General features: G+C 38.8%; 1 protein-coding gene across 1 annotated transcript; it reads left to right on the forward strand.

Annotated features, from left to right (window-relative positions):
• The first annotated feature begins 887 nt into the window (after positions 1-887).
• On the forward strand, positions 888-3,649 carry LOC141398950 (histone deacetylase 6-like). Its single transcript, XM_073976788.1, has 4 exons — positions 888-1,034; positions 1,100-1,717; positions 1,859-1,946; positions 2,309-3,649. Exons 2-4 carry the CDS (start codon positions 1,106-1,108, stop codon positions 2,731-2,733), a joined length of 1,125 nt encoding a protein of 374 aa, XP_073832889.1. The 5' UTR covers positions 888-1,034; positions 1,100-1,105; the 3' UTR covers positions 2,734-3,649.
• Positions 3,650-14,534: the final 10,885 nt, after the last annotated feature.

Here is a 14,534-nt window from a genome sequence, read left to right on the forward strand (position 1 = left end):
AATGAGGTACTTTTTGCAAATTCATTCTTATGTATACGAAAAGTACTAAATATGGTACCTTCTGTATTAGGCGAACGGGAAGAGCAAAATCTGTGAAAGAAGAATTAAAAGTTACTAAATTTGGAACCAATTGTATATTTTGATCAGATCTAGTTACAATCTTCATATTTGGTATGGGAATACACGAGTGGTTTTAGCTCAGTTAAGATCCGGACGATGCAGCCGCCTCAATTCGTATTGGGCCAGAATTGACGCCACGATACCCAATATATGCCCAGCATGTGGATTGGGACCACACGATACTCTGCATTTATTCAACTGCCCAGCTAACCCCACTCACCTGTCTCCTCATTCTTTATGGACGCAACCAGTCCAGTTTGCATAATTCTTGAGTCTGGATACAGAGGAACTTGATAACTGAAATAATACATGAACGAACATAATATGTATATGCGTTGCTACAACAACAACAAACTAACTTTTTTAAAAGACGATTAAATAAAAGTTATTATGTGTTCAATAAATAACTACGTGAAAAAACAGCACGTAAAAAAACTGAAAATGTTTGATAAACACTTTTCTAAATATGACAATTCGTTTATCGGCAAAAAATCAATCAAAATTTAATTGAATATTTGAATTTCTTTATCAAATCGTTGTCCATTTTTTCTGTGTAATGCATCCCTTTCTCCACTTATTGTGCAATCACACTACAGGTCGGAATTTTGGTCGGATCCTCACGAAATTTTGGGAGTTGATGGGGGTCTCACAGACAAAGAAGCCTGTTGATGGTTGGCATACATCCCACTTTTCCATTTTTTTATTTGAGTTGTACTGACGATGCACTTAAATCCGTTTCAACAAAATTTACCTGTAGTACACAACATATATTTGAAGGAAACCCACAAGTTTTATACATTAGTATACATCGTTATGACAATGCCACATTCTTTCCCAAGAGTAAAGATGGCGACTATGACTGTGTTGGCAAAGGTGCTGGTGTTGGGTTCAATGTAAACATTCCTTGGAATAAGGTTAGATTTGTAAACAAACCATCATTTGAACTTTTTGTATAATCGGTTTTACTTGCTACTCACAGAAAGGCATGGGCGATTTAGAATACATTATGGCCTTCCAGCATATTATAATGCCAATCGCATATGAATTTGATCCTCAATTAGTTTTGGTCTCGGCCGGGTTTGATGCTGCCATTGGAGATCCACTTGGTGGTTGTAAAGTAACTCCTGAAGCTTATGGACTTTTTACCCATTGGCTGTCTGCGCTGGCGAATGGTCGCATAATAGTGTGCCTTGAAGGAGGCTACAATGTCAACTCGATTTCATACGCCATGACCATGTGTACGAAATCATTGTTGGGAGATCCCATACCACCGGTGCAATTGAACGGCAGTACTCTACGTCCACCTACAGTTGCTTATTTGAGTTGCATGGAAACTCTACAGAACTGCATTAGTGTCCAAGCGCGTTACTGGAAAAGTCTAGCTTTTGGGAAACGATTACCGCAGGTGTCGGGCGAGAATAACAATGAGGATTTTCTTTCTGCTACTTTACAAAATTTAGATATTACAAGGGATGATGTTCAGGGTGCTGCTGGTGGTTCCGGCAACTCCGACCAGAATATATCTTTAGAGGCAAGTGGCAGTAAACCGAAGGTAAAAGTTAAAACCCTAACAGAATTTATCACAGAGCACATGCAGGTAATTAAAGTCTAACGTCTATGTAAACTTCAAAATTGTTAATTTAATCCCAACATAACATTTGTCTGTTTCATTTCTTAAAATGCATTTCCAAAATACTTACAATGGGAATTTTACTCAATTCAACGTCATACCAAATAGGCATTTGAAAATAATGAAATGTTTGCTGTTGTACCCTTAAAGAATTGTCCACATTTAGCACAGCTGCATCCTGAGGATGCGCCAAAATGTAAGCAAAAATATTATTGTGTATTGTTATTATTTGGTTTTGTGTTTCTGTTTTCAAAAAAGTGTTATTTTTTAAGTAGAAAATCAATCATTCGCGTCATTCATATTCACACAACCTGTGTAGAACAATTTATTTTACAATTTCATTAGTCCGATTTTAACGTTTCATTCCAAACCTGGCATTGGTGTAATTAACTCATCTTACTTTTAATTAAAAACCATTGCTAACTCATTTCTTGGAATTTTTGTGGAATTATATTTTTTTGTTTCTGTGCTCTGTAAATGTTTTTGATTATTTTATTAATTTATAAATTCTTTTGTGCGCAATAACAATTCGTATTCCTCTTCTTCTTCTACCTATAGCAATAAATACAAATCAACCATGTAACGAATGTTCCTCGGTGGCTGAAAACTGGATGTGTCTCAGTTGCTACAAAGTGTTGTGCGGTCGTTATGTAATGGAACATATGATGTTCCATAATATCGAAACATCCCATCCGATGGCTTTGAGCTTTAGTGATTTATCTGTTTGGTGTTATCCCTGTGAATCATATATTGACAATAGAAAATTACATGTATACAAAAATGTAGCACATTTAGATAAATTTGGCGAGGAAATGCAATGGGCGTACGATGAAGATGATGAACAGCAACACAAGAACAAACTCAATGGCAATGATAGTGACGATGATGATGATGACGACGACGATGATAGTAGTAGTTGCAGCCGACCATTTGGATCACAACAAAACTATTATATACAATTAAATGTAGATTCGAATAACTGACATTTGCTCACTGCACTGGTGGAGACAGTGCAGCATCATTTGTGTTTGCTGTTTCCTTCTTTGCGACCAGTTTTTCGATTTCTTTTGCATTACATTTGCCCCTTAGTACAACGTCTATGTACGCATATATTGCATTATTTTATGGCGAATTAATAAGCTATAATATTTTTTTATTGAAATTTTGACTTATATTACTCCCCTAAACCTTGAAGATTTGTTATATCATTTACAATATTACAAATTCTGTTTCTGTTATCCTCAATACATAGTCTTTGAAAGCTTAACGCATCTACTATTGTACATTAATTCCCATTGGACTAAGTATTATTGGAATTATATTTATTATTTTTTCAGATTACCGCAAATTGTTTGTTATTAAACAAAACCACAAAATAATGTTGACTTTTTCTCTATCCTTTACCATGGAAAAATAAAAATTAGTATACATATAACTAAATATGGCCGTTATAACAAGTTAGCCTTTTGTCGAATGGAATTTTTCGAACAGATTGATATCATCCTTAAGTTAACGTTATTTTAAGACTCAAAATATGTTTTCAGACAACAACAAAAGTTAACTTGTAATAATGGTCCATATCCTATTACCTAATTGATGAAAAGAAATATCATAATTGTAGTTTAGATCTATTGTAAATTAATTAAAACCTAGCATTAACACATAAATACATATTTCTCCATTACATCCACATCAATATGATGACCATATTCATTGTAACAAAATAAGAATGCTGTTAATTTTAAGTTTAATTATTATTAAAGAAAAAAAAAAAAAACAAATAAACAAAAAAACATTTATAGGTATAGTTTTGTTATAGCAAAAATACGAAATTAACAAACAAATCGGAAGCAACAATTTACGGACAAATAAACTAATTATTGTGTATTCTAAAAAAAACATCAAGTTGTTTTCAATTTTCTTTTACGATGGGTTCCATAATACCAAAAATAATTCAAAGGCAAGTATCAAACATTCCGAGTAATAGGAACTATGTACGAGGATGCAAAAATCTCAGTTTTTCACAACGAGAACATAAGCCAACCGTTTCTCATGCCGTCTGCCACCCCTACTGTTCACAATTGTACTGGATGAAATAATTAATCATGCCCCCAGAGAAGAGGCATAATATGGAGTCTCTCACGACAACTCGAAGCCAAAGATTATGCGGATGATATCTGTTGTCTCACAAGATATCCAACATGCAGTCAAAATTGGCTAGCAGTGTTGGACTGGAGATTAACATCAAGAAAACGTAAGGCCATGAGAATGAGCAGTACAGTAAAAATGCAGCAACAACTTCCCAACAGAAGCCTCTAAGCTCGCAGATCAAAGGGACGCTATACGAAAGGAAATCCCAGCTGATGCATGAATCCAAAACCTTAATAAAGAGATCAAAAGTTTGTGTCTACCCGGATCTCTGATTTAGAATGCTGTGGAAAACAATTAAAAACCATACTTATCCTACAGGCACCGAAAATATAGCTATAACATTTTGGGGAAGCCATCCCGTACTGAAGGGACCATCTGCAGAGCACCCCCAAATACCTGATCGCGAGAAAAAAATATACAGAGAAAATGTGCCGACAAGAGCTCCACAGCAATTGGTACGGATGGTGTGGTAAGAGAAATGTTGAAGCATAGTGCCGTATATCTGGCACATACGCTCAATGTATGCCAAAGTTCATTTGAAATGCCAGGCATGTGAAAGATCGAGAAGACAGTCCCCGTCTCAAAACAAGGAAGCCAGCTCAGTTGGGAAGCTCCTATCTACCCGTAACTCTCCTGTCACCATCGTTAAGATACTACAGGCGATAGTACTACCAACAATTTCTGCGCATTTCCACCTTGCTGACCACCAACACTGCTTCCGAGCTGGAAGGAGTATGATCACAGCACTCTGTGAGGTAACCACCTCTAACATACAGCCCTATTCCCATGGGGGCAAAATTTCACATTCCCACGCTTTCTCAAAGACGTGGGGGCAGCAAAAAATTTCAAAATTAGTTACGCCAAACTATTATAGCACACTTTTTGGTGCTGCAATTTTGTTTTATAATACCAAATGCATATTTGCATTGAATTCACGGTAAGGAAACCTAATTCAACAACCGTGCATTAATATATGGATTTTTTTATGTGAATGAAGCCAATCGTCCCTCGCCGGGGATAACAATCTTGAAGCGATGCGTGGGCTAGACGTCACAATCTTCTCATTTAACTTCTTGTAGTGCTGAACTGGGAGGCTGTGATCGACCAAAGATTATCCAGACTCTGTCACGCAACAACTCAGTGCACTGGAATCTCCGGATTGAGTGACATTTGGTAGCGATCTCCTACCAAAGTAATTGTGAGATCCCCTAACACCGGGGTGTTACGCGACCTCGTGCCCATCGGTGTTCCTAAGGTTTGCAGTTAGGGTACCAACTGTATTAGAACGGAGCCTCGCTGATACCTGGGCACCTCAACGAGTAGTTAGCGCCCTAGTCATGGTAGAGGAGGGCTATGCCATGACTGTCCTCATCTCCCCCATTAATCAAATTTTCTGTGGATAATTCGAACTTTGCAACAAACCCCCAAAAAACAACAAACCTCAACCAACCCTCGATATTGACCCCGGCTACGACAAGTGACAATGATGCACCCAGACAATGGACGTAGTCAGCGACACCATACATACTCTGAGCAGGGAATTGCTCGGTCTCCTGGAGGAGAATGAGACTCTCAGACTGAGCCAGGAGAGCCCCCCGCCGTGGGACTGGGAGGACTTCCCTCTGACGGACGACGAGATGGATGTCACAATCATTCCATCTCAATCGTCCAAGGAGGTAACTCCTTCAGCCACTCAAGGGGGTACAGTTCCAGCAGTCGAGAGACCTACTCCCTCAGGGGAAAAAGCGTCGGTCGTTACCGACAAGCCCTCCCTGTCTAGGCAAGATGCCTTGGTAAAAGGGGATGAAGAGGCGGAACTGACAACAGACTCCTTGTCCTCGGCAGCCAAGAAGAGCGGGCCCAGACAGAGGAAAGATAAATATAACTATAAAAGGACTATTTATTACTGCAAGCGCTTTATAGGCGCGAATCCCGCTTAAGTAATTCAAGCGCAATTTCGGGAGATCGGATTGAAGCTTCGATTTGTGAGGCGTTTTGAGCGCAAATATCCTCACGCCGAGAAGATCTTTCTTCCGATCGACCAACTTCCAACCCTTGGAAACGAAGCAGTCTCCAGCCCAACGGCTGTGATGAAGGCAGCGTATCCAGGCAACAAAGGAAAACCGGCAGTTTCGGGCAGCTCGAACCCTTTGCGGACAACCTCGGTGTCTGCGGTAGGGTCAAGCGATCCGATACCCTCGGCGCCTAAGATAGCGGATCGGTCAAAACCCGATTCGAATCTGGCGCGGAAAGAGGGACAGACGCAAACCAACCAACCGCACAGGGTATCTCCTACTTCGGCTGGTTCGTCGGCGACTGCCTCTGGCTCTGCAGGGGCAAAGAAGAGCGGAGAGTTACCAGGAGCTCCGATTGTACAGAGAACTGGCTCACAGACCACTGTAGGATCGCCTGCCCCTGGTAAGTCTTGCCCTTCTGACGCTGTGAGAAAAGGCGTTGGTACAGCTGGGAGGATAGTGACTGGCACGTCCGATGGTCCATCAACCTCAAAGCAGGCAGGGACATCTGCGCAGGAATGCGTCAAGAGGGTTAGATCTTCTGAGGACCCACATCGGATTGCTAGGAGGACGGCGGAAAATCGGACGAACAATCACTCGGCCTCTTTTGCTGAAGTGGCCGCCCACCAGACGATTCAAAGGGCTCAAACAGGGAAGACCACTCAAGTCGGCCAAGGTTTGAAACCCCCACAACGTTCAGGTGAGAGGACGCGGGATCCAACAAGATCCGCCAAAACCAACTTACAATATCCTCTGCCTATTATTTGAGCAAAAGTGCCACTCAACACTTATTGTGTGAACCCCACTTAATGTACCACCTTCAAATTTACCACTGCTACCATTTTTAAAAGTAAAGGAACAGACCATATGTGACGATAATTAAGTAGTGCTGGTCATCGATTTTTTGCCATCTCTACAATTAACTGTCGTCCATTTTCTTTCCCGATCACTTCCCAAATAGAATTCAAGAAAGAAGACGCTGAAAACAAAAATTTTTAAAATTAAAAAAAATACATTTTGCACAATGGAATTCGTAGAAGTTGGTTTTTTTTTTGGAATTTCTACGCGAAATCGCGTTAGCGGCTGCAGCGGAGTACCGCAGTAAGTATTTATTAATATTTTCACTTTCTGAAAAGGATTTTAACAACCTAAATAATATAACCTACAAATTGTATACTTAATTAGGGATCGTTGACACGAGCGATCAATGTTATATAACCTTCCTTATATAATATTGATCGCTCGTGTAAACGATCCCTAATTAAGTATACAATTTGTAGGTTATATTATTTAGGTTGTTAAAATCCTTTTTTGTTTGACGTATGCATATATATTTCTGAAGAGCAATTTCAGATATTTTAATTATAAATTTTTCTTAATTACAGGTATAAACTTCAATGAGGTCTTTGCAACAATCGCTGCGGAATTGCCAAATTGGGATTCCATTTCTACAGACAACGTTAAACAATTTATAAAATTTTTACTTATGAAATTAGGAAAATAATTAATCATGCCCTCAGAGAAGAGGCATAATATGGAGTCTCTCACGACAACTCGAAGACAAAGATTATGCGGATGATATCTGTTGTCTCACAAGATATCCAACATGCAGTCAAAATTAGGAGACCTGGAGAGACTGGCTAGCAATGTTGGACTGGAGATTAATAGCTCATTTAGACTAGTCATAAATCCTCGACTGGATTTAATAAATCCAGTACAAATCTCATTGCATTTAGATATATATTTTGGAGGATTTAAATGGCAGTCAGCTGATTTTTGTTCACAGCACAATTACCAAGGTAGATGCATCAGCCCATCTGAACGAATGTGAAACGTCAAAAGAATTTTTTGTAAATTGAATTCGTCTCAATAAACATACGTCAAATTACAAATGTATTGTTTAATACTAAAAATGTTAGCACATTATGCTACTAATGCTAACTAAAGAGCAAATAAAGAATTATTTTATCGCAGTTTGCCCATCTAAAATAAATAACGAATTATTTTATCGTTTAGACATCATAAATATTAGTCTTGGTTGATTAAAATCAACTTTGTACATCAAAACAAATTTAATTTTTCCGCCTTGTTTACAAATTTTTACATTTTAAATTATTTTTAGTGTAGCAATTCACCGATGCATCTACCTCGTTTCTTGTGCCAGCTTGCAACTTTTTGTATTTTCTAGCAACATGTTGCAAAAAACAGAGTTGTATACGAGGATTTATGCCAGATTTAAAACAAATCCACTCAATACGAGGATTTATTTTTGTACGGGAAATCTGGTAGATTTTGGCTGGATTTAGCAAATAAAACCTGATAATGTGCTAAATCCGGCTAATGAAGTCATATCTAAATGGCGTATAACATCAAGAAAACGTAAGGCCATGAGAATGAACAGTACAGTAAAAATGCAGCAACAACTTCCCAACAGAAGCCTCTAAGCTCGCAGATCAAAGGGACGCTATACGAAAGGAAATCCCAGCTGATGCAAGAATCCAAAACCTTAATAAAGAGATTAAAAGTTTGTGTCTACCCGGATCTCTGATTTAAAATGCTGTGGAAAACAATTAAAAACCATACTTATCCTACAGGCACCGAAAATATAGCCATAACATTTTGGGGAAGCCATCCCCTACTGAAGGGACCATCTGCAGAGCACCCCCAAATACCTGATCGCGAGAAAAAAATATGCAGAGAAAATGTACCGACAAGAGCTCCCCACAGCAATTGGTACGGATGGTGTGGTAAGAGAAATGTTGAAGCATAGTGCCGTATATCTGGCACATACGCTCAATGTATGCCAAAGTTTATTTGAAATGTCAGGCATGTGGAAGATCGAGAAGACAGTCCCCGTCTCAAAACAAGGAAGCCAGCTCACTTGGGAAGCTCATATCGACCCGTAACTCTCCTGTCACCATCGTTAAGATACTAGAGGCGATAGTACCACCAACAATTTCTGAGCATTTCTACCTTCCTGACCACCAACACGGCTTCCGAGCTGGAAGGAGTATGGTCACAGCACTCTGTGAGGTAACCACCTCTAACATACAGCCCCATTCCCATGGGGGCAAAATTTCACATTCCCACGCTTTCCATATTCTCAAAGACGTGGGGGCAGCAAAAAATGGGAGAAGAAATTTCGAAATTAGTTACACCAAACTATTATAGCATACTTTTGGGAGCTGCAATTTTGTTTTATAATACAAAATGCATATTTGCATTGAATTCACGGTAAGGAAACCTAGTTCAACAACCGTACATTAATATATGGATTTTTTAAGTGAATGAAGCCAATCGTTGTGTGGTGTAGTACAAACTGTTGTAATTATTTTTAGTTTTTAATTATTAGGCAAATATACTTTTTGTGTATAAAATAACTAGCCGACCCGGCCCGCGTTCCGGGCCCTTGAAACTGTTTTATGTTACCTTTTCTTAAGTCATCAATTCTATTTTTCTTGCATCGATAATATGAAGTATTTTTGAAGCCTTTTACTTATCAAGTCAACTTAGTGTCTTTGTCTAGAAACCTTTCTCAATACATACACATTTACAATCGAAGATGGGTTTTCTTCATGAATTGAAATGCCTTCCATTTCGGAAGTAGATTGGCAGTGGCTTAGAACGCTAAGACCTCGACAACATTGTCTGTTTGTTGGAGACGACCCACGTTCAAACCTCAGCTGGGGCAACCGGGCTCTGCTGTGAATTTTTATTTATTGTTGTCTTTTTAGGACCAAGGCCATTATTTATGAAAGTTTTTAATTAATTGAATTTTAATCGAGCTAACATGACCTGAGGAGTTTTTGTATTGATAAAGTGAATTCTAGCGAAGTCACTACACACTCAAACAATATGCTACGTTCGTTTCGCTGGTGGTTTAATTCAGCTCATCAGGCATATTGAATGTGAATGGGTAGAAGACAAAGGCTGATTTCGATAACTTCTATTTATACAACCATTATTACAAATTTGCAGATATGAAGTATTTTTGAAGCCTTTTACTTATCAAGTCAACCTAGTGTCTTTTATTTCCATTGTAACATATTTAAGAAAGTGGGAGTAGTCGGGTCTTATGGTTGACAAGTTTTACATATATATGGCATTTAAAAAATAGGATATAACCCGCACCTCCAAAATATGTAGCCTTTTTCCGCCAAGGGCCATCCCTGTACATCATCAGAAAATTACAAGGAAATCGGTTTAGAAGTCTTAGAGATAAAACATATTTATTAAGGTTGCAGAGAGTGGAAGTTCGGAACGGGGTGATTCGGAACGGGGTGATTCGGAGCAAGATGGTTCGGAGGGTGTAAGTTCGTAGCAGGGTGAATCGGAGGGTAGAAGTTCGGAGCCGGATGGTTCGGAGCAGGGTGGTTCGGACCGGGGTGGCTCGGAGGGTGGAAGTTCGGAAGAATTAATTCAATCGTTCGTTTCAGTTTTGATAAAATAGCCTTTTTAATAAAATCGGGTACAGCGGACGTGCATCTCCCCTTCGAAATTCAACAAAATATATATCTTATTTTCACCACAGGTTCTCCCTGTACATTCTCTGAAATTTTCAGGAAAATCGGTTCAGTAGTTTTGGATAAAATAGGTTTTTTTTTTAAAGTAGGGAATGGGGGAGGTGTCCCGCCCACTCCGCAATTCAAAAAAATATATAGCCCTTTTCCACCACGGGTGTTCCCTGTACATTCTCTGCAAGAGTAATTAGCCGGAAAAATGACCTAAAGGCGAATGTCTTTACCATGGAATGTCCCAATTGTTCTGCCTTCCATGTCTTCTAGCAAGTAATAATGATTGCCGAGTTTTTCTTCTATTTTTGATTTAATAAAAACTGGGGACAACTTAGCATTAAATGATTTATCGGCATTACTTTGAGCGAAATTCCTATGATAGACTATCTGCCCTAAATCGTAATTCTGTTCACGGGTTCGGAGATTGTAGGAATGTTTACTTTTTTCATAAGCCTCTCTAATGTGCCTTCGCAAGTCGTTTCTAAGAATCTGAAGGCTGTCATCTTTGCAAATATGTGCTGTGGGTTCGTCTAAAAGGCTTAGATTCCTCAGGAGTTCATAAGAAGAACCATGAGTTATCATGTCGAAACCGTACAATGCGTGGTAGGGAGAACAGTTTATTGTCTGGTGGAAGCCATTTCGAAGGGCACAACTGATGGAGGAGAGATTTTGATCCCACTGTTTGTGGTCGTTTTTTTAGAAAAGCCCTAATACCTGCTATCAATGAACGGTTAACCCTTTCAGATGCGTTTGACTGGGGGCTATATAGGGCTGTGTATATATGCTTAATTCCCAATTCGGCCAGAAAGGCGTTTAATTCGTTGGAACGGAATTGGCTACCGTTATCGCTAACCAAGCACTCAGGTACCCCGTACACATGAAAGATATTCTTCAAGAGAAAATCTTTTATCGAAGTGGCATTAAATTTTCTCAAGGGGCAAAGCCAATGGAATTTGGAGAGATGGTCCAGCACGATGAGAAGCCCTATATGACCATTCTTACTCCTCGGATATGGGCCTAGAATATCCACGTACAGTCGTTGGAATGGACGCACTGATTCTATTAGCTTCCCCATAGGAGGCCTCAAAATAATGTTGGAAGCTTTGGTGGTCTTACAGACCTTACAGATGCTAGCACGTGTCGACCTAGCGAAGATGCGAGCGGAAGCTTCACCACAGCAGAGTGTGACCTTGTCGACGGGGTAATAAGTAATCCTAGAATCTCATGGGCGATCAGTACTTTTCAACCCTACAAATCCCCTGGGCCCGATGGTATCATCCCTGCGATGCTTCATAATGCGGCTCGAGTGTTGATATCAATGCTAAGGAAGATTTTTAGGGCTTGCATTCTGCTGTCGTATATACCGGCACTGTGACCTACATTCCCAAGGCTGGGAAACCTAGTCACACCTTGCCAAAAGACTATAGGCCGATAAGTCTTTCCTCTTTTCTACTTAAAACTTTAGAAAGGCTACTAGATTTGGAAATCAGATCATATATAAATAATGACCTTGTAAGCAATTCACAACATGCTTACGTAAAAGGGAAATCGACTGAAACAGCGTTACACGAGGTCGTGGGTTATATAGAGAAGAACATGAATGACTCGAGCTTCACCTTAGCTGCCTCCTAGACAAGAAAAAATACATTTTGCACAATGGAATTCGTAGAAGTTGGTTTTTTTTTTGGAATTTCTACGCGAAATCGCGTTAGCGGCTGCAGCGGAGTACCGCAGTAAGTATTTATTAATATTTTCACTTTCTGAAAAGGATTTTAACAACCTAAATAATATAACCTACAAATTGTATACTTAATTAGGGATCGTTGACACGAGCGATCAATGTTATATAACCTTCCTTATATAACATTGATCGCTCGTGTAAACGATCCCTAATTAAGTATACAATTTGTAGGTTATATTATTTAGGTTGTTAAAATCCTTTTTTGTTTGACGTATGCATATATATTTCTGAAGAGCAATTTCAGATATTTTAATTATAAATTTTTCTTAATTACAGGTATAAACTTCAATGAGGTCTTTGCAACAATCGCTGCGGAATTGCCAAATTGGGATTCCATTTCTACAGACAACGTTAAACAATTTATAAAATTTTTACTTATGAAATTAGGAAAATAATTAATCATGCCCTCAGAGAAGAGGCATAATATGGAGTCTCTCACGACAACTCGAAGACAAAGATTATGCGGATGATATCTGTTGTCTCACAAGATATCCAACATGCAGTCAAAATTAGGAGACCTGGAGAGACTGGCTAGCAATGTTGGACTGGAGATTAATAGCTCATTTAGACTAGTCATAAATCCTCGACTGGATTTAATAAATCCAGTACAAATCTCATTGCATTTAGATATATATTTTGGAGGATTTAAATGGCAGTCAGCTGATTTTTGTTCACAGCACAATTACCAAGGTAGATGCATCAGCCCATCTGAACGAATGTGAAACGTCAAAAGAATTTTTTGTAAATTGAATTCGTCTCAATAAACATACGTCAAATTACAAATGTATTGTTTAATACTAAAAATGTTAGCACATTATGCTACTAATGCTAACTAAAGAGCAAATAAAGAATTATTTTATCGCAGTTTGCCCATCTAAAATAAATAACGAATTATTTTATCGTTTAGACATCATAAATATTAGTCTTGGTTGATTAAAATCAACTTTGTACATCAAAACAAATTTAATTTTTCCGCCTTGTTTACAAATTTTTACATTTTAAATTATTTTTAGTGTAGCAATTCACCGATGCATCTACCTCGTTTCTTGTGCCAGCTTGCAACTTTTTGTATTTTCTAGCAACATGTTGCAAAAAACAGAGTTGTATACGAGGATTTATGCCAGATTTAAAACAAATCCACTCAATACGAGGATTTATTTTTGTACGGGAAATCTGGTAGATTTTGGCTGGATTTAGCAAATAAAACCTGATAATGTGCTAAATCCGGCTAATGAAGTCATATCTAAATGGCGTATAACATCAAGAAAACGTAAGGCCATGAGAATGAACAGTACAGTAAAAATGCAGCAACAACTTCCCAACAGAAGCCTCTAAGCTCGCAGATCAAAGGGACGCTATACGAAAGGAAATCCCAGCTGATGCAAGAATCCAAAACCTTAATAAAGAGATTAAAAGTTTGTGTCTACCCGGATCTCTGATTTAAAATGCTGTGGAAAACAATTAAAAACCATACTTATCCTACAGGCACCGAAAATATAGCCATAACATTTTGGGGAAGCCATCCCCTACTGAAGGGACCATCTGCAGAGCACCCCCAAATACCTGATCGCGAGAAAAAAATATGCAGAGAAAATGTACCGACAAGAGCTCCCCACAGCAATTGGTACGGATGGTGTGGTAAGAGAAATGTTGAAGCATAGTGCCGTATATCTGGCACATACGCTCAATGTATGCCAAAGTTTATTTGAAATGTCAGGCATGTGGAAGATCGAGAAGACAGTCCCCGTCTCAAAACAAGGAAGCCAGCTCACTTGGGAAGCTCATATCGACCCGTAACTCTCCTGTCACCATCGTTAAGATACTAGAGGCGATAGTACCACCAACAATTTCTGAGCATTTCTACCTTCCTGACCACCAACACGGCTTCCGAGCTGGAAGGAGTATGGTCACAGCACTCTGTGAGGTAACCACCTCTAACATACAGCCCCATTCCCATGGGGACAAAATTTCACATTCCCACGCTTTCCATATTCTCAAAGACGTGGGGGCAGCAAAAAATGGGAGAAGAAATTTCGAAATTAGTTACACCAAACTATTATAGCATACTTTTGGGAGCTGCAATTTTGTTTTATAATACAAAATGCATATTTGCATTGAATTCACGGTAAGGAAACCTAGTTCAACAACCGTGCATTAATATATGGATTTTTTAAGTGAATGAAGCCAATCGTTGTGTGGTGTAGTACAAACTGTTGTAATTATTTTTAGTTTTTAATTATTAGGCAAATATACTTTTTGTGTATAAAATAACTAGCCGACCCGGCCCGCGTTCCGGGCCCTTGAAACTGTTTTATGTTACCTTTTCTTAAGTCATCAATTCTATTTTTCTTGCATCGATAATA

This window comes from Musca autumnalis, unplaced genomic scaffold (genome assembly GCF_047663935.1).
Source record: "Musca autumnalis isolate F117 unplaced genomic scaffold, ASM4766393v1 scaffold_3, whole genome shotgun sequence".
NCBI classification, from domain to species: domain Eukaryota; kingdom Metazoa; phylum Arthropoda; class Insecta; order Diptera; family Muscidae; genus Musca; species Musca autumnalis.

Coding starts and splice junctions, on each gene's coding strand:
- LOC141398950 (XM_073976788.1), top strand. CDS start 1,106: ATGGGCGATTTAGAATACATTATGGCCTTCCAGCATATTATAATGCCA. Junction 1,718..1,858: donor TTATCACAGAGCACATGCAG/GTAATTAAAGTC, acceptor CATACCAAATAG/GCATTTGAAAATAATGAAAT. Junction 1,947..2,308: donor TCCTGAGGATGCGCCAAAAT/GTAAGCAAAAAT, acceptor TTCTACCTATAG/CAATAAATACAAATCAACCA.